The sequence below is a fragment of the Ceratotherium simum genome, chromosome 32 (genome assembly GCF_057802395.1).
Source record: "Ceratotherium simum simum isolate JZ-2026a chromosome 32, ASM5780239v1, whole genome shotgun sequence".
NCBI lineage: Eukaryota > Metazoa > Chordata > Mammalia > Perissodactyla > Rhinocerotidae > Ceratotherium > Ceratotherium simum.
The window spans coordinates 6,256,954-6,281,994 of NC_141931.1; the positions used below are offsets into that span (position 1 = coordinate 6,256,954).

General features: G+C 37.6%; 1 protein-coding gene across 1 annotated transcript in view; it reads right to left on the bottom strand.

Annotated features, from left to right (window-relative positions):
• Positions 1–11,657: 11,657 nt before the first annotated feature.
• Positions 11,658–25,041, bottom strand: part of MTPAP (mitochondrial poly(A) polymerase) — a 31,878-nt gene continuing 18,494 nt past the window's right edge. The window contains exons 7-9 of the mRNA XM_004425256.3: positions 14,254–14,346; positions 14,102–14,175; positions 11,658–12,408 (exon numbers count right to left, since the gene is read on the bottom strand). Of these exons, the coding sequence (XP_004425313.1) occupies positions 12,046–12,408; positions 14,102–14,175; positions 14,254–14,346 (530 nt within the window). The 3' untranslated portion in view covers positions 11,658–12,045. The remainder of the gene's footprint in view (positions 12,409–14,101; positions 14,176–14,253; positions 14,347–25,041) is intronic.

Sequence of the window (25,041 nt, forward strand, 5' to 3'; positions counted from 1 at the left end):
ATGTATAGGAATCCTCACCCCAACCCCACCCCCTAACCACCATTAAAACCCCAAGCCAGTCTATTTTCCTTGCTCTCTCAAGTCATTTTCAGACCAGCTTGGGAAACCTGCCCTCCTCTCCTCAGATAATCTTATTATGTAATAAACCTTTTCATACCCTCTTTGTGTGTCTGTGTGTGGCACCATCAGTCTTGAAACCTAAACCAAATTTTGAGTGGGTGTTCATCCTACCTATACGAGGTGGCCAAAATACCATTAAAATGGCTAAAATCAGAAAGCCTATATTTCCGTAATCTAATCTAATCTTAATTGGCTATACTAAATGTTGGTGAGGACGAGGAGGAAGTGGAACTCACACACATATGAGAAAGTAAAACTATACAACCACTTTGGAGAACAATTTGGCAGTTTCTCAATAAGCCAAATAGCTATCTACCATATGATCCAGTAATTCCACTCTTAGGTATTTGCCCAAGAAAAAAGAAAGCTTATGTTCATATAAAGACTTGTACATGAATGTTCATAGCAGCTTAATTTATAATAGCGACAAACTGGAAATGACCCAAGTGGTTCATAAAATGGAATACTATTCAGTAATAAAGGACTGAACTGGTGATACATGTAAAAATGTGGATGGGGCCAGCCCGGTGGCATAGCAGTTAAGTTCACACATTCCGCTTTGGCGGCCCAGGGTTTCCTGGTTTGGATCCTGGGCACGGACGTACTCATCACTCATCAAGCCATGCTGAGGCGGCATCCCACATAGAAGAGCTACAATTCTACAACTTTGATATACAACTATGTACTGGGGTTTCAGGGAGAAAAAAGAAAAAGAGGAAGATTGGCAACAGATGTTAGTGCAGGGCCAATCTTCCTCAAAGAAAAAAATATGGATGAATCTCAAAATAACTATGCAGATTAAACAAAGTCAAACAAGAGTACATACTGTATTTTCCCATTTATATATTTTTTAGTATATGCAAATATCTATAGTGATAGAAAGCAGATAAGTGGTTGTCTGAGGACCAGGTTGGGAATGGAGCAAAGGCTGAGTGGGGAGGGGGGACAGAAGGGATTACAAGGATGCACTATGAAACTTTTGAAGGTGATAAATACTCAGTATCTTGATTTTGGTGATGAGTATATAATACATCAAAACTTATGAAGTTTTACACTTTAGATATGTAGTTTTTTATGTTAATTATGTTTATTTAATTAAAAAAGACTGGATAATTTCACCATGAGTAGTTGTTGATAGAAGAACCAAGGACTGTGGTTTGGGGCATTTCTGAGATCTCTCCCTAACTGTTATTCTGGGTATTCTCTTCAACTTTCTCCCTTTTTTGTCTCTTTTTTTCTGAATCCCATCTTCCTCTTTCTTGGTTTGCTCCCTCATTTTATGGAAGAGACCCTTCAGTGGCATTGTAAGAGTATTTCTGTAAAAATATTTATTCTACCATCACATTTATATGACAGTTTGGCTAGGCATAGAATTTCAGGTCAGAATTCCTTTTCCATCAGAACTTTGAAGGCATTGACCATTATCTTTCTTCTTTCGTTGCTGTTAAAAGATCAAAGCTATTATTATTCCTGATATTATGCCTTTGTGTGTGAAAACTGGTTTCTTTGTACATCATTAGTTACTAGGGAAATGCAAATAACACCAAAATAAGACTCCACTGCACACCCATTTGTAATCTGATTCCAATTTTGATGTTTGATTGCTAAGAGCTTTCAAGCCCACCTCTCCCTCTTCCCTTTCTGCCCACAGTTGCCTTTTGGCTGGAACCAAGGTCCCTGAGTTCTTGTTGGTTGTTAGTAGGGATTGCTCTCAGCTCTTAGAAGCCACCCTCAAGTCCTAGCCATGTGGCCCTCCACATGTGGCAGCTTACTTCTTCAAAGCCAGCAAGAATTTCTCTCTCCAATCTGCTAAAGAGTCTTATGTCATGTAACATAATCACAGGAATGATTCAACCAGCATCTTTGCCACTTAATGCAACCCCATCAAGGGAGTGACTATTCCAACATATTCACAGGTCTGATCAAAAGCAAGGACAGGCAATTATACAGGGCGTAACCAAATCAAATATTAGAGTGTTCTGAAGGCTGTTAAATACAGATAATAAAATCAGAAAATGATAACAACTGTCATTGACAGGCTAAAACTAGTATTTCAAAATTTTCCTAAATGTGCAATTGCAATTGGGTATGCTTTTTTTGTGTGTGTGTGAGAAACATCAGCCCTGAGCTAACATCCATTCCAATCCTCCTCTTTTTGCTGAGGAAGACCGGCCCTGAGCTAACATCTATTGCCAATCCTCCTCCTTTTTTTCCCCCAAAACCCCAGTAGATAGTTGTATGTCACAGTTGCACATCCTTCTAGTTGCTGTATGTGGGACGCCGTCTCAGCATGGCCGGACAAGTGGTGCGTCGGTGCACGCCCGGGATCCGAACCAGGGCCGCCAGTAGTGGAGCGCATGCACTTAACTGCTAAGCCACGGGGCTGCGCCGCCTGCAATTGGGTATGCTTTTGACGGTCTTGGAAAACAAATACTCTACACTTCCCAGTGTAATGAACATTTTTTTTTTTTTAAAGCAAAACAGATTTTAGTTGCACAGAATTTAAAACAGACTGTAGCTTATGTAACTAAACTTAATAGCCTAAAATATTTTCTCCTAAATCATGCTGCACATATTTTATTAATCTATGAATAAAATTTATTCCAGGATGGTACGCACATATTGAATCATAGTCAAATCTTTCTTCACCTAGAAGATAAAATATAGCTAATACTGCTGAGAAAATGGGAACTACAAAAGGGCTTTAGAATTAACAAACATTTTAAACCACATTTAAATTCAAATACTGAACACAATTTCACTCTGAAGCACCAAGAAGTTTGATGTACTGTCTTTGTTGAGAGCAATCAAGGTAAAAACATCAAATAATTTCAGTTTTCAAAATGATTTTATTAAATATTTAAAGATTTGAATTAGGGTCTCTGGAAATATGGTAATGCTAGAATATATGTAGCAAATTATAAATACAAGTTGAAAACTAACTCAACATAATGACAGCTACTTTTAATTGCTAATTCTCTGTTACCTAAACAAATATAGGCTGATAACATAGCTGAAAAACTACAAATATGAAATAGTCAAACATCAGAAAAACAACTGATTCATAATATAGAAACACCTAAATTATTTCACTGATGTAAAAATGCACTAAAATTTTGTGTTCATGAATAAGATATCCTGATGATAACATATGCTTAAAGTTCAAAAGAGAATTTCTATACTCTCTCCTATAAATCATAAAATTTTCAAGAAGCATTTGGCCTAAAATGCTTCATTCTTGATCTCAGCCCAAATAAATATTCTGGAAAACTGGAAGAAAAATTATATTTTATAGTTGCTTGAGGTGTCTCAATATGGTTGGAAAAAGAAGATATTTTCCCCATCCTCATTTGAGCATTTTGCTCTCATTCACACATGGCATAAATTTAAACTTTGAATTGGCACGTACAAAATCCTCTATGAGGAAATCACAGTCCAGAAATAAAAGCTGGCAATTTCTGATTTCTGAAGCAGAGCACAAAACAACATTTGCAGTACCTGGTTTCCTTAGTGGTGAACTAGGAGTTCATTCCAGCCAGGTGTCTGCACTGTCATCTAAAGCCCAACTCAATATGTGCTGGCAAGTGAGACGTCATTTGAACGCTCCTTACCAGGAAGTAAACTAAATGAATAGCGTACATCATTCCTATGGGATTAAAAAAACATATATGGGATCAGAAGCTGGAATCAAAAAGAACTCAATGGTTTCCAGTCATGGCAGACGAGATAATATACACCAATTCTCTCGCTGAAAATGAGAGCAAAACAAAAAGCAGACACTTGAAAGCATCGGAACGCTAATGAGGCAGTGAAAACTTACAGGACTGTGCAGAGGCAGACTTACACAGGGGAGCCTAGCACTGGGGGCTGCTTTTCCCCAAGGGACACCTGCTGATGAGGCAGAGCTGAGCAGAGCTTTCAGAAGACTCACGGAGAAAGGGGACAAATACTGGGGTTCAGGGCCCACCAAGGAGAAGGGGCACTGAGAAATGCTCCTGGCTTTGGATTGGGCTACACTCTGAAAGTAAAGATGAACTAGAATCTGGAACTGAATCCAGCTTCAAAATCTCAAGCCCCTTCTGGATTAAGGCGATCTAGGATCCTAAGTACCCCTACCTACCTTCCAGAAGCGAAAATAAATCCATTCTGAAGATTATCACCATCCCTCAAGTAACCTACTGTTTTTCACATACAATGTCAACATACAGAACAACAATAATTAGGTATACTACTAGGAGAGAAGCCAACGTCATGAAAAATAGAAACAGACCCACAGGGGAACCACATAATCAAGTGATCAGACACAGACTTTAAAATAACTATGGTTAATACAAGGAAATCAAAGACGAGATTGAGAATTTTGTCAGAAAATTAAAAAAAAATTTTAAAGTACCAAGTGGAAATTCTAGAACTAAAAAAAACCTACTGAAATTGAGAATGCAACAAATGGGTTTAAAAAATTAGACACAGCTGAAGAAAAAAACTGATAAACTATAATATAGGTCAGAAAGAAATACCCAGAGTGAAGAGACCAAAAAAAAGTAGAAAATAAGGGAAGAAAGTGGTTGAAAGTTTTCTAAAACTGATAAAAAATATTTTTAAGTCATTAAGTAATGCTGAACAACTCCACAGCACATAATCATATGTGCTGACATAACCAGCATAATCCAGGTTGTGGGAAACTCCACAAGACAAACAGCCCAGTATCCTCCATAAATGCAAAGGGAAAAGAGAGATGAAGCAGAAACCTAAAGATTCAAGAGACTTCAGAAACAGATCAATCAATCACAATATATGGACAGTAAGTGGATCCTGATCAAACAAATGTACTTGGGAAAAAACAATTGTGATATCCGTAAGACAACTGGAAACTTGAACACTAATCGCATATGACGATATTAAAGACTTATTGTTTTTGTTTGTTCTACTTAGGTTTGATAATGATTTGTGACTATATTAGAAAATAGGTCTTTCTTATCTTTTGGAGATACCACCATATTTACAAATGAAACAGTAGAATGACTGGACTTTGCTTAAAATTACACAGATGGGGTAAGTAAATGGGGTTATAAATTAAAGACAATTTGCCGTGAGTTAAATATTGTAACAGGCAAAGGATTTATGCAAGTTCATTATACTTTTGGGTTTACTTTGCCTGTGTTCAAAATTCTCCATGATAATTAACAATAAAGTTTTATGTAATTATTGGTAACCTTGACCATCGTTACTGTTTACTTGTCCATTTTAATTGCTTCCATATCTTTGCCTTTGTTTTGCCTATTACTTATAGATTTGTAGAGCTCATTATTTATTAGAAAAAATAGCCCTTTTTCATTAGTATCAGAATTTTTCCTTTTGTTTACAGTTTTGTGGCATAGCTTTCCATTTTCAAGTAGTCACGTTTATCAATACATTCTTTTATAAATTCATGTCATACTTGAAAAGGCATACTTCTCTACTCCAAGTTTATAACACTCATCTATGATTTCTCTTTGTACTTGATTTCATTTTTTCCCCCTCCACATTTAAATTCTGACCCATCTGGAATTTATTGGGTGTAAGAGTGAGACTGGGATCAAACTATTCTTTCCCAGTAGCTACCAACTGTCCCAACACAATTTATTGAATAATCCATTTTTCTCTATTTCTGGACTGTTTCATTGATTTTTCTATTTCAAACCAGTAGCATCCTGTTTTAATTACTTTTGCCTTATATTTTAATGTTATTTACCAAATTAAAAAATTTTTTTTTCTCCTAGCTATTCTTGTATGTTTATTCTTCCAAATACACTTCCAATGACTTTCAAGTTTCTTTAAAAACCCCTTATAGGATTTTTAATTGATTGCATCATTATTAATTGATAAATATATGTAGGCAGAACTGTTACCCTTATATTAAGCCTTTCTATTCAAGACCAAAAATCATTTTTCGAGTAATTCAAACCTTTCCTTTCTCTTAGTAAGTAGTGTGTCTTGATTTAGAATGATACATAGTAAGCAAGCATGGGTAAATGTTTACTGAATGACTCCATTGTACCATTATTTTGGGATTAAGTGTCATTATTAGAGAAGTTCGAAAACTTTAAGAAGTCAGTGGAGTTTATAAAGAGAATACATTTTGGATGTTACAGAAAAAATCCTGTGCTTTTTACTAATTAGAACCTTTAATCAGTATCTTTTTTGTATACCTGTACAAAAATGTTCACTGATATTTGGAATGGCCTAAAGCTCTGTGTACAATTCCCAGGTATCTTTAAAATCACAATAAACACACACACATAATTTAACACTGATTTACTGTAAAATGTACTTTCTTGAATCCTACTCTTTTGAAAATTGATGGTTTAAATGAGTACACAGAAGAGGGAAAACACTGTTGGGAAACTAGCTAATAGATCACTGTATTAAATTAGGAGAGACGTAATAAAGACATGAACTAAATAAGCTAATGGCAACAGAAAGAGAAAAAAAGATTAATCAAACAAGAGGGAAAAAAGGGTTTTAAAAAGATCCCCGAGTTTGAGCTATGGTGGCAGAGAATAACGGTAGTAACAACAGAAATAGGCAAATGAAGAGGTTAGCCAATTTTAAGAAATAAAATAATTTTAATTTAACACAGGTTGAACTGCAGGTAAAGAACAAGAGTTAAGGAACGAAGTCCAGTGCACAATAAGAGGAAGTTCTAGAGGGTAGGACCAAGATGGTTTGACAGTCAAATGCCCAGAGGTGGTGATGAAGCTACGGAAATCAGTGTTATCCAACCAATTTGTTTATCTGAACCCATCTTACCGCTTAAGAAGATAAATGAGGTGCTACTGCTCACTGTTATTCTAAGTGTAGTCACTTCTTTAAACAATTAAGAAACCAAAATACAAAAATATTTGATCAATTATAAAAATATAAAATATAAAAATATGCAAAAGGTGCTACAGTTCTCTTCCTAAAAAACTCAATTATACAAAGCTGAGGGAAACCACTCATACTGATAACGGAGCTTTACAATAGGTAAAGCCAAGACATCAAGTAGGGAAACTCCGAAGATAGTACAGGTTCAATGAGAGAATTGAGAGAAAAAGAGAAGTTATCCCATAAATCATTAACAAACAGCCCTTCTGAATTACGAAAATTAATTTCTAGAGAAGAAAACCAAGGTGAAGCTTGTGCTAGTTTTATATTGATATGTGCATTCAAAGAATTTCAATATACATTTTAGATGGAGTAAAGAAAAAAAAAAATCAGGCTTTGAGTTTCAAATTCCCTTCCAAGACATCAGCCAACTTCATAATCCACCTTTTACTGTCAGTCTTGGAGATAGTTTTTGAGACAAGAGAGAACATGTCAATATGCTATTTCACACCACTCTCCAAGCCAACGTGTAAACTTAGCAAAGATTAACTAAAACTCTAATCATTAAGCTGCAGTAACCTAAGCCAAGTACCAGTAACTTTGTAATAGGAAAAGCTTCAAAAATGTATGACTTTCATTGTACCTAACAGGTTTAATATGTTAATGAATTTTGGTGACACAGAACATAATTCAGACCTAATCTGTAGTCTTTTGTTAATGTGCTCCATTTTATTTGACAGCGTCCATTACAGTCAGTTTTCAATGTGGCATACTTCCAAATAAACCCAGAAAAAATAACAATCTGTAATTTATATTTTTCATCAATTTAGATTTGCCCTATTCCAAATTGGGTATTTTATCATAGTATGTATTCTTCATAGTCTGACATTTACTGTTTCAAGTCATATATTTCCAATACTCTCTTTAAAATGTCTCAGCGGCGCATTCTAAAAGCTTAGAAATTTTGCCATGAAAAAAAGAAAGTTTAAATATATTCATCTAAGAGTAGACAGAAAAAGTGAACGTCTTTAATCTAGCTTGGACTCCACTGAGTACTTAAAGATGGTGGATACACATACACACAGATAACATAAGGGATCACATTTAAAATACAAAGTGTATTTTTTAAAATAATTTGTGGTGATTTAATATATATCCTGTATCACAGATATTAAAGATTAAAAATTCTATCTAAAATAGACATTTTCTGGGAGTTGCTCCACGGGAATTCCAGAGGAACGTTGTAATGTTTATACTCTTTGGAATATGTATCCATAAGTAATTGAATTCAGCGTGGAAACCAAAATAAGTCTTTCAAGTACTTAAAATAAATTTTCCAACATCATCCCTAGGTGAAAAGTGATTTCTGGTCATGTTTTCACTCCTTTCCAAGTATATATTACAAAGAATTTCTCATTAATAAGGCTTTACATAAAATTATATGCCATGACCTTATATTTCCTGATGATAGCTTTAAATTACTTAAACTTTACTTCCTTATTAAATATTAAAAAGACAGACTCTTCTGAGGTACATGAGAGTCAGCTTCTGGACCTTTGCGGAAAATTTAACAGCCAAATTTCTCTAACATAATGATGGGACCTATGGCACTCAAATTTGCTAAAAAAAAGAAAAAAAAAGGAGCAGGGATCTAAAACTACTTGGTATGAACAGATTAACCATCTAAAGCACTGCTTTAATTTTTATTATTCTCTACACAAAACCTTCAATGGTTTACCACTGAAAATATACCCAACCTCCTTAACTTGTCACTGGCGGCCCTTCACAATCTCACTCAACCTTGTCTCTCAGAAGAGAATCAGTAACAGCTACACCCCAGCCAGGCTGGACTGCCACTTGTACCACGCTTCCCCCTGCCTGACTGCTATTGACGCCATGCTCTTTTCCCAGAATGATAATCCCTACGCCCCTCCCTCGGTCCACCCACTATCCCTTCAAGACCTACCCTGCCCTCTTCAATAAAGCCTTTTCTGATCACCTCAGGCAGAAATAGTTTCTTCCTTTCTATAGCATTTTGAATGTTCCACTCCTACAATGCTTCATGAAGGGACTGAATCTAGATGAATTGAGACACGACGACAGCTACTCACCAACTGAATGCCAAACTCTGGTGGACAGTGGAGAGCTGCTACCCGGACAAGCCGTGACCACTCGATTGCTCTGTCTGCTGGCTCTGCAGAGGTTCACTGTGTTGGCTTACAGTATACATGCAAACGTAGCTTTTCCCTACTACGGTACCCACAGGCTGTGAGGAATTGAATAGAGCTGCACTTTTAAGGTGAAGAAATTTCTAGGAACATGAAATGACTTGAAACAATCTACTTCTGTTCTCACCTGACTATAGCCCTAGAGCAAAGGAAGAAGAGGCAAGTAGTAAACAGCAGCAGGAAGAAAGTCCTACTTCAACTGTCTTTATTGTCTCTTCTCTATGATCACTAAAGGCTTGTGAAGAAGAGATTATACATTGTTCTCCTAGAACATCTCTGGCGAATTCTCTAATTTCCTAAAGATGGGTAATAACTCCAGGAATTATACTATAGTCACGCATCGCTTAACGATGAGGATATGTTCTGAGAAGTGCGTCATTAGGGAACTTCGTTGTGCGAACATGATAGAGTGTACTTAATTCAACAAACCTAGACGATATAGCCTACTGCACACCTAGGCTTTGTGGTACTAATCTTACGGGACCACTGTTATATACGCAGTCAGTCTTTGACCAAAACGTTGTTATGCAGCGCATGACTGTAGTGGGCTATAAAATCTGAAATGGTGTATAATTGCAATCAATCTCATCTAGGCAGGCTCATATCAAAATGACTTTCACCTACTGAATAAAACGCATTGTACGTGAAAGCTACTAAATTAAAGCCTGGCAATAGTTAGAAAAGAAAAACCTTGAAAAAATTTTTCCTTACCTTACTGTTGCAGTTAGTTTTAACCAAGAAATGGCAATGACAAGTAATTGCTGACTATCCCTAAGATGTAATAAAAACGATCCTTTAAAAATTTGGGATGTGATACAATGAACTTATAACAAAACATTACATTTGTTTGTAGTCTATACTCAGTTAACGGAAATTAAAACTTCATATTAAAAGGTCGTTGTAGATTAAAATTTATCACATAATTAAATCTTATGCTGAAAAGTAAAACAGACCTACGGTGTCAAAGCTGCTCTATAAAGTACAAAAAAGAAGAAAATGCTAACACATATACATACTTTAAAACGACCATTTTAGATTTAATACCAACCTAAAAAAGAAAATGTCCAACTAAATATTTGTGAACAGAAAAAAAATCATTTCATTTAGAAGCTCTTAAATATTTATGCTTTTAAAACCTCTTTTTAATTCTTAATACAGATCTCTAGCCCAAAACAATAAACCTAATTAAAGAACAGATGAAAAATACCTTTTAATTTAAAGATACCACCTGTATAAAAGAACATTGATACTTGTTTGATGGTTACAAATGTGAATCAAACAGCACAGCCACATGGGCACAGAACGTATTTGCTTCATAACAATTCTATCAGTGAGTTTCTCAAAATATCCCAAGCAGAGCTCATCATAGTTTCCCATCTAAATTTTAGATGGGAAACTATTTTGAAAACCACCACAAACTCTAAATCTGAATTCTGAGTAGCAAGAATAATTATATACCACAAACACTAAAACATGACAGCTAAGGAGAAGTAACACGTACTCTGGGCCAGGCTCTGGACCTAGCACTTTCCTATTGACCTCGCTTAATCTTCACACCAGTCTGGTGAAGAAGGCACTACTATCATCCCCATTTTACAGATGAAACAACTGGGGCCCAGGGAGACTGGGTAATTTATCATGAAGCCAGTTTAGCTCGTCTGTGTTTGCAAACACAACACTATTTGGTTCTTAAACTGAAAGTTTCTCCAAAGGGGATGTAATGGAAATTATATTTCACTATGTATCTATTTCCTACAGAGAGAAAGAAGTTCTCAAAAGAGAAATGAAGGAATATTGGGAATATTGCGTATTAGTAGAAACCGGGATTTATTTTTGAAAATAGAATAAGTAACTAAGTAATAACCAGCCCTGGTGGTTTGGTGGTTAAGATTCGATGCTGTCACCGCTGAAGTCCGGGTTCATTTCCCAGTCAGGAAGCACACCACCCATCTGTGGGTTGTCACACTGTGGCAGCTGCGTGTGGCTGGGATGCTGAAAGCTCTGCCACTGGGATTTCACACACCAGCAGGGTCACCCACGGTGGACAGGTGTCAGCAGAGCTTCCAGACTAAGACAGACTAGGAAGAAGGACCTGGCCACCCACTTTTGAAAAAAGTGGCCATGAAAACCCTGTGAAGAGCAGCAGAGCATTGTCTGATAGAGCCCTGGAAGGTGAGAGGCTGGAGCAGAGAGAATGCGCAGGGTTCTGCTCTGCTGTCCACAGGGTCACAAGGTGTCAGAATCTACTTGATGACACTAACAACAAAACTAAATAATATTTTAAAATACAATGTACCGATATTTTTATATATCTGGCTTAGAATATCCAGAATGTGGTAACTGAAGTGTTTGCATTCCTATCTTTAAAAAATAAGAACATTTTTGGAAATCAGTACCAACCTGTTTTAATTTATACGTGAATAAGAACACTCTGCTTAAAGAATACAAAAATACATACTAAAGGGCACTACCAAACTGCAAGGCTTTATTGTATTTACTGCCTACATATGCACATACCTAGAAGTCCTTTAAAATGATTCTACCCAGGGACTGATGTGGATATCAACAATGGTTTGATTCTAAAACTGATTTTTACCATTCACTTTGTGTAGTTTATCAATTTGTAATCTTCTTGCACCGTTCCTCGTGGCCGCGTTTTAATAAAGTGCCACTGGGTATCAGACTGAAAATGTCTCGAGACGTCAGATCAGGTAAAGGGGCCCAAGGAAAAGACCAAGAAAAGAAACATCAGGTGAAGTTGAGACCTGTGCAAGTTTCATACCAGATCTTCCAGGTCGTCCAAAGATCATTCTATAGGATAAAGTCAGTTCTTAAAGCAAAGGAGCAGCCATTACGGCTGCGTGCTAACTGTGCTTTTCCCATTGGTGTCTGTGGAATTTTCCGCACTGCTACTTTTTATGGATTCCAACAAGTTTTTAATTCTTTCACTTGCAGGCTTCTTCTTTTTCTTCTTGGCAAGACACAGACTATTCGCCACAGAAGGGAGCAGCAGGGTGGCCAGCCCCCAGGGCTGATGACTTGAGGGGGAAGGGCGATCTTGATCTTGCTGCTGTAAGATCCAGGCACTCTCTCTGGCCAGATCCACAAATTTTTGCAGCTGGCTTTGACTTACATTTTTGCTGATGTTGAGAGAAGTTTCAAAAGGATTCTGAATGTGCAGTGGAGAAGATTCAGGTTTGTTTTGTTCCCTTCCCTACAGATTATTACCAAGAAGAAAAAAATGTATAAATATACAGAGGACTCAGATATAAAAACAGTTTGGCTTAATAAAATGTCAAAAACTCGTAAAATACCAGCATTAACTTTACAGAGTAAAGAATTTCTTCCCTAAGGGAACTGGGTATGTATGCATGTTATGCATTTGTGTATATATGTGTGTGTACTTCTGACTGATTTTTTTTTCCATTGTAGTTTTATGAGTATTCTTTAGAGAAAAATAAATTAGGTTTATGAGCTATGGATGATGATGTCACTGCTCAAATGAGCGGTATCTGGACTAAGTCACCCAATAAAAGTATTTTTAAAATAACATAACTTTTACCTAACAGGATAGAGCTGGGAAGGAAAAAAAAATGAAAAAGAAAAATGGCAGAAAATAAGATGAAAATACACGTATTTTTAAGACTTGCTAAAAATACACAACACGCAGTGGAAACAGAAGCACACAAAATTAGAAGCCTTAAATTAAATATAATAATTAATGTTTCCCAAGTATGAAATGAGAAAGGAAGAGAAGGAACAAAGCATTATTCATTATTCATTTTAAAACCCTAAAAGTTTCCTATTACACTCCTAGGATCCAACTTAAATAAGGCTCTGCCACCTAAGACACCTCATAGAAATAAAAAGAAAAGCTAAAGCTACGAGTCATATGAACAGCAGTGATCTATTAGCTCAGCTAAGCTTTCCCTCTTTCAAATGATATCACATATTACAATATTCAGTATTACAAAACCAATGCTCAAGGATCTCCAGTGTGAGCAGCCCCTGTTCATTCCCTATCACTCCTCTCATGCCACTGCCCCGCAGGGGTCCTGCCTGTCCTCATCTCTGAGCCCTGGGGGAAGGGGACAAAAAGGATCAAGAACTTCCTATGTTCCATGACCTTTTTCTTCTAGATTGCATGCCAAACTGTGTCCCCTCCCCCTCCCTTCCTCACACTCTTTTTTAACAAAAACTCTATAATCAGGATAAGAGGGAAGAATGAACAAAGCAGTGGTGAAGAAACAAGAAAGAATATATGAGTATGTGTTACATGAAGCCAATCTTATAAGGGCTGTAACCAAGGACCCAAATGCAAACCAGAATAAACGCAGAGAGCAATCTCAAGGATCCTCACTCGTAAACAAACTTTGCCTAGGGTTCTCCTCTGACTGATTTTCTTTTTTAGAAAAATGTCTATCATTCCAGCTACTAAGATGAACCAAAATCATAAATTCACTTGCCTAAGTAAATTTAATCGTAAAGGATCAAGTTGAGGGAATTACTAAAATCTATCTTTGGGACTATGTATCTGATTTCTTCCGTGGGAACACAAATCCAGTTTTAAAAGAACTGTATGTAAAATTACGCTTTCCAGAAAACTTTCCAGACTCGATTCCAGGTTGTGAAGGATACAGTATTAGCAATAAGTGATGACAAAGGTGCCGAGGCATGGTGACAAAGGTGGATGCTGAGAGAGCTGGCCTTTGCTCTTCCAGATCTCTAGGCGACTGATCTTAGCCCAGTCACACAGCTCCTCCAGGCATCCATCTCCTTATGACTATCCGTTACTGCAGAGCGCAAATGCGATCACATCTGTGAAAGCGCTTGGAAAACTAAACTAATCCAATATTAGTACAGTAGAAGACCAGATACCTAATAACCAAACATTAAACATTATTTACCTGTCGAATATTTATGGAATTTTTATTGAAAGCGAAATTTCCAAAATATTCAAAAAATTCTTTCAGTAGTAATTCTGCAAGAAAATAAAACAAGGAAAATAAGAAGAAAGTCTGTTTCAATCCAAAAAGGAACAAAGAAAAAGAAAACCTACCTAGTGTTTCTGTGTTTCCTGAAGGTTTAATTCTATTCAAGTCACGAATAAATGTACAGTTGTGGCCTTCTATTATACATTTATCTTCTGCATCTTAAATAAACAGAAATTAAAAATATTTCACATTATATTTCAAAGATATTGCCCACTTCAGAAAAGAAATCTATAATTAAATAAATCAAAGTTATAGATTAATGTGTCCTATTATTAGTTATAGATATACTTATGGCTAATAGGATTTAAAACTCCATTAAAAAAGATTTGAGATTAATTATACTACAGTGAAATTAACATTACATTTACTTTAGCATTTTAAAATTATCTATCAACAACCCAATGATTCCTGGTCTATCTTCTTTATTTATTGTGAGGAGGAACCAGCCCTGAACTAACATCCAATGCCAATCCTCCCCTTTTTTGCTGTGGAAGATGCAGCTAACATCCGTGCCCATCCTTCTCTACTTTATATGGGACGCCGCCACACCATGGCTTAACAAGCGGTGCATGGGTGTGCGCCCGGGATCCGAACCGGCGAACCCCGGGCCGCCGCAGGGGAGCGCGCGCACTTAACCGCTTGTGCCACCGGGCAGGCCCTCCTGGTCTACCTTTTGAGGTAATCAGTTTACTGGTTATAAATGAGAATGTAGACAGTTCCCATCTTTCCCCAACTCAAATCTTGGCACTATCTTTGATCAATAAGATTTAATGTAGATCTCCACTTCCAATCATACCACCTTTTTACGCATTTACTTTCAACAATTCATCTATGATACTAACTGAATGCTCTAAGAGTTTTGAAAAACTTCAGGTAATTTCTAAAATGCAATACTCTAGACTGACTGGAAATCAGTACAACAAATTTAACAGCACACTGGACTTAAGCATTCACCTTTTCTAATAATATTTATATCTTTAGAGGTAATCATTTCCCTAAGTGTTGATAAACATACAGCCACCATGAAATCCCTTGCCTATTATATCTACCTTCCACTGCACAATATGCAGGCCAACTCCCACTCTTTGAAAATCTAATCAATGGCCACCTTGATTAAGCATTTCATAATTCCAGGTCAGTGCTCCAGCCTTCTTGTTCCATGCTCCGTTAGCACCTACCTGACTGCGTTTTGATTGTATGCAGGCTGTCCACTCCCCTCCTCCATCTGGGACTACAGAGGTCACTGTCTTTTTCATTATTGTCTCTCCCTCCCAGTCTAGGCCACAACAAGAGTGTCTAACATACAGCAGGCACATAACCAATAATCTGAATGACCGCCGATACTTGATTCTCAGTACTTATCTACAACTGCCAGAGAGAAATTTAGAAAGAGATAAGTTCCTTCAAACTTCTGTCTCCCTTTTTTTTGGGGTTTTGGTTATTTTGTTGTTGTTATGACCTGGGTTACTGACATAATTTCTCAAAAATTATTCCAGATTCTAACATATTAGTTTTAACAGCAAATTTTATGTGCTGTACTGTACAACTTACAGTACCCTGAAGAATTTATATATAGTTCCACTTAGACCTATTTTTCATGGGGCCTGGGCACATGTTTTACTATTTTAAATTATCAACAATTTACATTTTTTGTGACACAGCGCCAGTCACATTACACTGATGCTCTTCTAGCTGCCATGTCTTTTTATTTTCAGAAATGCATTTTCAGTAGAAAAATGAGATCCACATTAAAATGAAATATTTCTAGGAATGTACAGTGATGAAAAACAGACTGTCTCTATGACTGTTGCTCTTCTCTAAAAGAGTTTTTAACAGAAAGTATAGAAACTTACAGGGAAAAAATTATACTCTGATTTAAGATAGGGCCATCTTTGTTTTTCCAAAATCTCTAAGGCATTCACCTAACAAAGAGCTTGGCTGTCTAGTCTTTGCCCTCCTTTTCTCTCTCCCCTCGTTTTCTATATCACTATCACCCAGACAACATCTACACCATAATAGGCACCACATATTTTACTACAATATAATAGCCACTATAAAATTTATATGGAACAACAAAAGACCCCAAATAGTCAAAGCAATACTGAGAAAAAAGAACAAAGCTGGAGGTATCACAATCCTTGACTTCAAAATATACTACAAAGCTATAGTAATCAAAACAGCATGGTACTGGCAGAAAAACAGACATACAGATCAACAGAATAGAATTGAAAGCCCAGAAATAAACCCACACATCTATGGACAGCTAATCTTTGACAAAGGAGCCAAGAACATACAATGGAGAAAGGAAAGCCTCTTCAACAAATGGTGTTGGGAAAACTGGACAGCCACATGCAAAAGAATGAAAGTAGACCCTTACCTTACACCATACACAAAAATTAACTCCAAATGGATTAAAGACTTGAATGTGAGACCTGAAAGCATAAAATTCCTAGAGGAGAATACAGGCAGTACACCCTATGACATCAGTCTCAGCAGTATCTTTTCGAATACCATGTCTACTCAGGCAAAGGAAACAAAAGAAAAAATAAACAAATGGGACTACATCAGACTAAAAAGCTTCTGCAAGGCAAAGGAAACCAACAACAAAACGAAAAGGCAACCCATCAAGTAGGAGAAAATATTTGCAAATCATATATCTAACAAGGGGTTAATTTCCAAAATATATAAAGAACTCATACAACTCAACAAGAAAAAAATGAACAACTCAATCAAAAAATGGGCAGAGGACATGAAGAGACATTTTTCCAAAGAAGACATGCAGATGGCCAACAGGCACATGAGAAGATGCTCAACATCACTAGTTTTTAGGGAAATGCAGATCAAAACTACAATGAGATATCACCTTACACCTGTCAGAACGGCTATAATTAACAAGACAAGAAATAACCGTTGGAGAGGATGTGGAGAAAAGAGAACCCTCATACACTGCTGATGGGAATGCAAACTGGCGCAGCCACTATGGAAAACAGTATAGATTCCTCAAAAAATTAAAAATACAAATACCACATGATCCAGCTATCCCACTACTGAGTATTTATCTAAAGAACATGAAATCAACAATTCAAAGAGATTTATGCATCCCTATGTTCATCACAGCATTATTCACAATAGCCAAGACGTGGAAGCAACCCAAGAGCCCACTGATGGATAAAGATGTGGTGTATATATATACACACACACAATGGAATACTACTCAGCCATAAAAAGACAAAATCGTGCCATTTGCAACAGCATGGATAGACCTTGAGGGTATTATGCTAAGCGAAATAAGCCAGAGAAAGGCAAACACCGTATGGTCTCACTCATATGTGGAAGATAAACAAACACATAGGTAAGGAGAACAGATCAGTGGTTACCAGAGATGAAGGGGTGGGGGGATGGCGAAAGGGGTAGTGGAGCACATATGTATGGTGACGGATAAAAACTAGACTACTGGTGGTGAACACGATGCAGTCTATATAGAAACTGATATCGACCAATGTACACCTGAAATTTACATGTTATAAGCCAATATAACCTCAATAAAATAATTTTAAAAATATATATATAATAGCCACTAGCCACCTGTAGCCATTAAAATGAAAAATTCAGTTCCTCAGTTACACTAACCATATTTCAAGTGCCTAACAGCCACAGGTAACTAGCGGCTACTATAACATACAACACGGATACAGAATACTTCCATCATCACGGAAAGTTCTATTGGATAGTGCTGCCTTAGGAAAGTAATTCTCAACCTATTCAGACATTCGGTACCCTATCACTCTTTGTTTACCCCTGGGGCACTTTCTTCTTAAAAGTTTTGTATGAAACACTGGCAAAAATCCCTAAGTCAATACAAACTCGCTCAGTTGTGAGGAAAATAGCCATGTATGCAACTTAATTAACTCATAATAGAAACCCGATGACATTTTTCTTCACCTTAAATAAACGTAAAAACTATATGAAAAATTAAAGTTATGCATTTACTAAATTTGACTTTTTTACTTCCTTTGGAAAGCTTTAGATTCTCAAGGATTATTTTTCAGCATGATAACACATGACAAAGAAATTCACTGAATAATGTCCTCACAGACATATGTAGAATAATAAACTTCACTCACATTTTTCAGGGAACTAATACCATACTCCAATGACTCATAATTTGTTACAGAGAGCACAGCTGGCAATAGTTGGTATATGGATTACTAGGGGCTGCAGTATAGACAATCAGATTTATGGGTTGTATGATTATTTAGGTTAATCTTTCTGGTCAAAAGAGCCAAAATCCAACTGTGCCAGCCACATGCATGTCTAATAAACCACTTGAAGTTGACAGGCATCTGAATAAGGGACATAACAACAGGCACGAAGTTCATATGAAGGTTTATTATTTTTTTCCTTTGGTAACAAATCCTTTATAATGTCCTACTTTTATAAGAAGAGTTTACTGGAACTCAACTTGAATAGCAAAAAGTTATATAACTAACTATATTCAGCTTCCACTATACCTATTAACAGGTCCCAACTTTCCAGTACGCCATGGCTCAACAGGAATTAAATGGGAGAAGCCAACAGGTGCTTCTGCTTTAATTAGTGCAGGCTAACGCTTCAATATTTGGAGGGGGGTGCTCATACACTTATGAAATGACAGCAAATGACATTTTAAATGACCACCGAAACGACAGCAAAATGATATAAAATCTTAAAGATGGAGAACAGAAGAGATAAGAGCGACCAAAAATTTTTTAAGTTGAAGAACAGATGAACAAGTAGCAATGATGTAGGAGATCTGAAAACACTGACTCCTAACCCAGCAGGAAAGAAGCCAAGAGGAAACCAGATACACAAGGCAGAGCTCCCGGTGGCTCAGGAGCTGGAAGCGCCAGGTCTGACGGAAAGAGCCAAGACTGGAAGCTTGACGGTTCAAGAAGCAGACTCCCCTAGATCTCCTCCTCTCACACGGAAAACTTGAGGTTTACTTTGGAGAAGGTAAAAGAAATGCCCACTAGACTGGGAGATACAAGACACAGCTGAGGGTGGGAAAGCTGTTCTACAAGCACTAGCAAGTGCCAAAGTTTCTGCATGCGAGTAGCCAGGCCTTTTCTTGCAGGAAAAAAAAAAAATTCAGAGTCATTTCTGAGGAATCTGAATAGCCCAAGAGGAATGACCCAGATAGTGACATCTAAAGTTCCTCCCAACAAAGCACCCCGCCAGATTACCATGCAAGGAACATCACAGTCAACAAGCCCACCTAAACTCAGAGATTCAAATTAGCTTTTCAGTTTCTAACTCAAACATGAGCAGAAATTCAAAGATGATCAGACAACTCAGGAAGGCCTCTAACATGAGACTAAAAAAACAAAATGAGGGGCCAGCCCTGCAGCCTAGTGGTTGAGTTCGGTGTGCTCCGCTTCAGCGGCCTGGGTTCGCAGGTTCATTTCCCAGGCACGGACCTACCCCACTTGTCCAGCCATGCTGTGGCGGCACCCCACATACACAGTGGAGGAAGACTGGCACAGATGTTAACTCAGGGCTAATCTTCCACAAGCCCCCAAAAAAAAGAGGAAGATTGGCAACAGATGTTAGCTCAGGGCAAATCTTCCTCAGCAAAAAAAAAAAAAAAGAAAAAAAAATGAAAAACTATTTGGAAAAAAAGAGGCTAGGTCAAGAAAAATTAATTAATAGAATATTTGATGCTTCTGACTATTTTAAGAAAAGATTTATTTAGACAACCAGTAGCAAGTTTGAGATTTAATTAACGTAAAGTACATAAAAAACTAAGCAAACAAGAAAATAAGTAGTATTAAAAACTATTAGCTCCAAAAAAATAAGAAGTCATGCAGAAAAGGAAATCAATTTTAGTTTACTCCATGGATCAGATATGAATAGCATTTACATAGACATAATAGTGTGAAGAGTGCATACCAAAATTATGCTATAGCTATATGCAGAATATGAGGGATGGAAAAGCTGTGTGTGTGGTGGGGGCTACAGGAGGAAAAGAGTTAATTCCTCCTCTTCCATAAAGGGAAGTCAGAGATGGTGCCTAACCCTGAAAGCCAAGAAACAGCAATTCAAGCATTTTATTTTGGAAATATGGTTTAAAACATCAAACAGATCAATCAGTTAAAAGAGTTCAAAGTGGTTGCCTATGGGGAGAGGCAAACGGAGTAGAAGGCACAGGCTCAGAGGGTGAGTTCCTGTTACAAAGTTTGTAGAATATTTTACTCTAACTATGTGCATCTGTAACTTTGATAGCTGAACTGTAAAAACCACAGTCCTTTTCATCAGACAACATTAAAAGAGTGAAAAGGGAACCACAGTGTGCATATATCTGAGATACACGATATACATATACACACATAATACGTGACACAGGACTCATATGCAGGATAAAGAATTCCTACAAATGAATAAGAAAATGACAGATAATGCAATAGAAAAATAGGCAAAAGACTTAGAGAAACTTCACAAGAAATACCCAAATGGCTAATAAATATTTGAAAAGGTGCTCAACTTCATTAGCCATTTGGGAAAAGAAAAAACACACCATGATGCCACTACACATGCATTTAGCACAGCTACCATAAAAAAGATGATACCAGGTGTTGGCAAAGACGTACAGCAACTAGAACTTGTAGATAAGGCCTGGGGAGGGTTACACTCTGGAAAACTGTTTGGCAGTGTCTACTAAAGCTGAACATACCCAAATCCTAAGACTTATAAATTCCACTCCTTGACAGAAATGAGTACTTGTGTTCAACAGAAGAAATGTGTTAGAGGGGCCAGCCCCATGGCCTAGTGGTTAAGTTCGGCACACTCCGCTTTGGTGGCCCGGGTTCGGTTCCCGGGTACGGAACTACACCACTCATCAGCAGCCATGCTGTGGCGGTGACCCACATACCAAATAGAGGAAGACTGGCACAGATGTTAGCTCAGGGTGAATCTTCCTCAGCAAAAAAAAAAAAAAGAAAGAAAGAAAGAAAGAAAGAAATGTTATAATGGTCATACTAGCACTACTTGTAATAGTCCCAAACTACAAATTACTCAAATGCCCATCAAAAAGAGAATTTAAAAAAATTTTCTGGTATATTCACATAACAGAATACTACAGAGCAATGGAAATGAATGGTCCACAAATACACTAACAATATGAATGAATCTCCTAAACATAATGTCCAGAGGGAAAAAGGCAAAGGCAAAAGAATACATACCATATGATATAAGAGACATAAATAGGTAAAATTAATTTATGCTGTTAGAAGAGGTCAGGGGTGGGGGAAGTTACACAGTGCCTGGAAGGGAGCACAGCTGGCACCTCAAGGGTGCTTGATTCAATCTGGGTGGCGGTCACATGGAAGTGTTCAGTCCGTGAAAATTGATATATATACACACACTTCTTTCTATGTGTATTATATTTCAGCTAAAAAAAAGAAGTATAAGCTCTGAAAAGTGCGTGGGTTTGAATTCGGGCTTCAGCCTATTCTATGTGACCTAGGAAATTTAGATAATCTCTTAAAGCCTCAGGTTCCTCACCTACAAAATGAAAATAGAAATACTGCCTCATAAGGTTTGCTGGGAGGATTGAATAAGACGATGCATAAAATTGTTTAGCCAAGTGCCTGGCATGGAGTTAACGCTCAATAGATTGGTACTGGGTCACACAGAGATAACAATTAAAGCTCTCTTCCATGCTGAAGTCTCTGCATCAAAATTGCTAAAGATGCTACCCAGTTGTTTCTTCCTCAAACCTTTAATTCATCAAAGGAAGAACAGGGATCTTAAGCAAAAAAGCTCCAATCAAACTGTTTATAAGAGGAAAATGCTATATAAAAGCACTAAGCACAGAAGTAAATATAACAAAGGTGGCAGAGCCAAAAGAGGATGGAAAACACAGGAAAATAAGAGACACATGGGGAAAAGCAGTGGCGATTATGAGAAAACACAAAGAAACAGAAATTCAAGAGTAACGAACATATGAAAGTTGCCACCATGCTCAGTACAAACAACCCTCAACTTTGAAATGTTCCCTCAATTATCTGCAACCTATTTACTGAGCTTCTACTGTGGACCCAATACCACGCCAGGAAGGGAAGATGCAGAGACGAACCAAAGACAGCCTGCCCTAGAAACACTGGGCCAAGGCAGGCAGATAAGGGAACCACAACAATCGAACGTGTTCCAGCACAGGTGTGCACCAGGTGCCTGACGCCAACAGAGCACCACCTCCTGGGAGGAAGGGGGACAGCTGGGAAAGACCGAACAAACGAGATCTTGGACTGGGGTGGTCTTCTCTCTTCCCTGGCTTAATCTTGAAGAGGTTCTCCATGTAAAAAGAGGAGGTAGGGAGGAGAAGGCCATTGTGCAGGCAAAGGCACAGAGACATGAAAAAGTACAAAATCTCTGAGGATTAGCAAGGAGTTCAGAGTGCTGAAGCTCCTGATCGCACACAGGAATGAACGTAGGAGAAGAGGAGGAAAAGGAAGATCATAAAGGGCCCTAAATACAACACAAAAAAGTTTGGACTTTAACCTATGCTAGATTCCAAACAGTGATTTACAAAGTCCTAGACATGCTGGAAGCTGTTCCAGAAATTCATGCCGCCTTCTATTCGTAAACAAACAAGCAAGCAAATAAATGAAATATTATTTTTTAAAAACAAATTGATAGCCTCTATTTGAATATCAAATGAGAGGCGCAGCTTAGAAAAAAACGAAATGATCATACGCTAGACTCAAGCCATTCAACTGATTAATCACAGAGACCCAAGATGGTTTTGATTGCTTCACAGTTGAACACTGTTTTTATTCTTAGCCATATTCTATTGAATATACATCAATATGGGACCGCTGGTTAACATTAGCTAGTATAAAAAACATGGATTTTGGGGGCCGGCCCCGTGGCGTAGCTGTTAAGTGTGCATGCGGCGCTGCTGGCAGCCTGGGTTCAGATCCCGGGGTACACCGATGCACCACTTGTCAGGCCATGCTGCGGCAGCATCCCATACAAAGTGGAGGAAAATAGGCACAGATGTTAGCCCAGGGCCAGTCTTCCTCAGCAAAAAGAGGAGGACTGGCATGGATGTTAGCTGAGGGCTGATCTTCCTCACAAAAAAAAAACAAAAAACAAAAAACACGGATTTTGAAAAATATATAAATGAGTAGGAAAAACATATTTTGATAAATTTTCCTCAAAATAATCTTCACCACATCCTTGACAGACATTCATCTATGAAAAATTCTGTTATAGCAAATTCAAGATATCGCCAGAACTTAAAAAACCAAAGATAAAAAAGTAGCAACAATCATATCAAATCTGCTTCGCATTTATTGGCAATTCACATCTATAATGTGCTATGCATGGAGAAGCAATTGCAAAAAAACAGCCTGAAAATATCTCTTGCCATGTTTAAAAACTAACGCAAAAAATTTTAAACAATCAATTTGGGATTTTTAAGTAGAAGATTAAAGAATTCCAAAACTAGTTTTGTCTGCTTTGATGCCATAAGATGGGAACAAATTTAAATTTGTTTTAAAATAGATTTGGAATAAAAACTCAACATGTCATTTTCAGCTTGTCCATACATCATATTCTTTTTCTAAAATAACTAGTAGAAATTTTAAAAAAGATACTAGGAAGTTACTGAAGGCTTTCAAGGGAGAGAATAATACAATCAGGTATGAATTTTTGAAAATCCCTCTGTTAAGAATGGATTGGTGGGAAGCAGATGGAGGCAAGGAGAGAAGGCAGCCTAAACTTTCCCAGGCCCGAGTGGCAGCACTTCTAGGACTGGAAGAGAGCAAACAAGACGGTCGGGGTAGTCTGCCCCTGACAGAAACTTGCCTCGATTCTTCTTCCTTTTTACAGCTTCTACTCTTTCTTAGCTTCTGAACTCCAAAAGTTCCATGATTTTTCCTCAAAATGGTTTCTATGAGAGTAGTATTAAGCATCAGGGCACACGGCAGGGGTTGAACAGGAAGTGCTATAAGGTGGCGACCTACCCGTATTTTCTGTTCATGTGTGTCTCACCTCTCTACTAGATTATGAGTTGCCTGAGAACACCCATATCCCCACTGCACCAAAAATAACACCTGACACATAGTATTAACCAACTAATATTTAGTGAATGAATGACACCAAATGATAAGATGACCACAGGCATGGATGTTGCCCTTTATTTCATCCTCAAAAGGGAGATACATGACCACCACTCTACCTCCCTGAAAACTTCCTACTTGCCATTAACCTAGCACTCTGAGCTTTTTTTTTCTTTTCCTGAGGAAGATTGCCCGGAGCTAACATCTGTTGCCAATCTTCCTCTTTTTTTATTTGCTTGAGGAAGATTAGCCCTGAGCTAACATCTGTGCCCATCTTCTTCTACTTTGTATGTGGGTCACCACCACAGCATGGCTTGACAAGTGGTGTAGGTCCACGCCTGAGATCTAAATCTGCGAACCCCGGGCCACTGAAGTGGAGCGCACTGAATTCAACCACCACACCACAGGGCTGGCCCCCACTCTGAGCTTTTTTTAAAGCTCAATTTCAAGCTACACCAACACTTAGAGTGTTCACAGGGAAGAAGAGATTACTTCTAATTTGTATAATATGGGAAAGTGGCACAGAAGAGAGAATTAGAGAAGAGAAGGCACATTCCAGGGAGAGAAATAGTGTGAACAAAGGAGATAAGACGAAATGTAATGAGAGTAATCACAGTATTGGCTGGACTGTGGGAACACATGAAGAGAAACAGTGGGAGAAGAGGTGGCTAGACAGGCGAAGGTCTGAAACACCAAGCTAAGTAAACTGTTTAAGGTTTATTCTGTAGGAAATAAAATCCTTTTTAAGGTTAT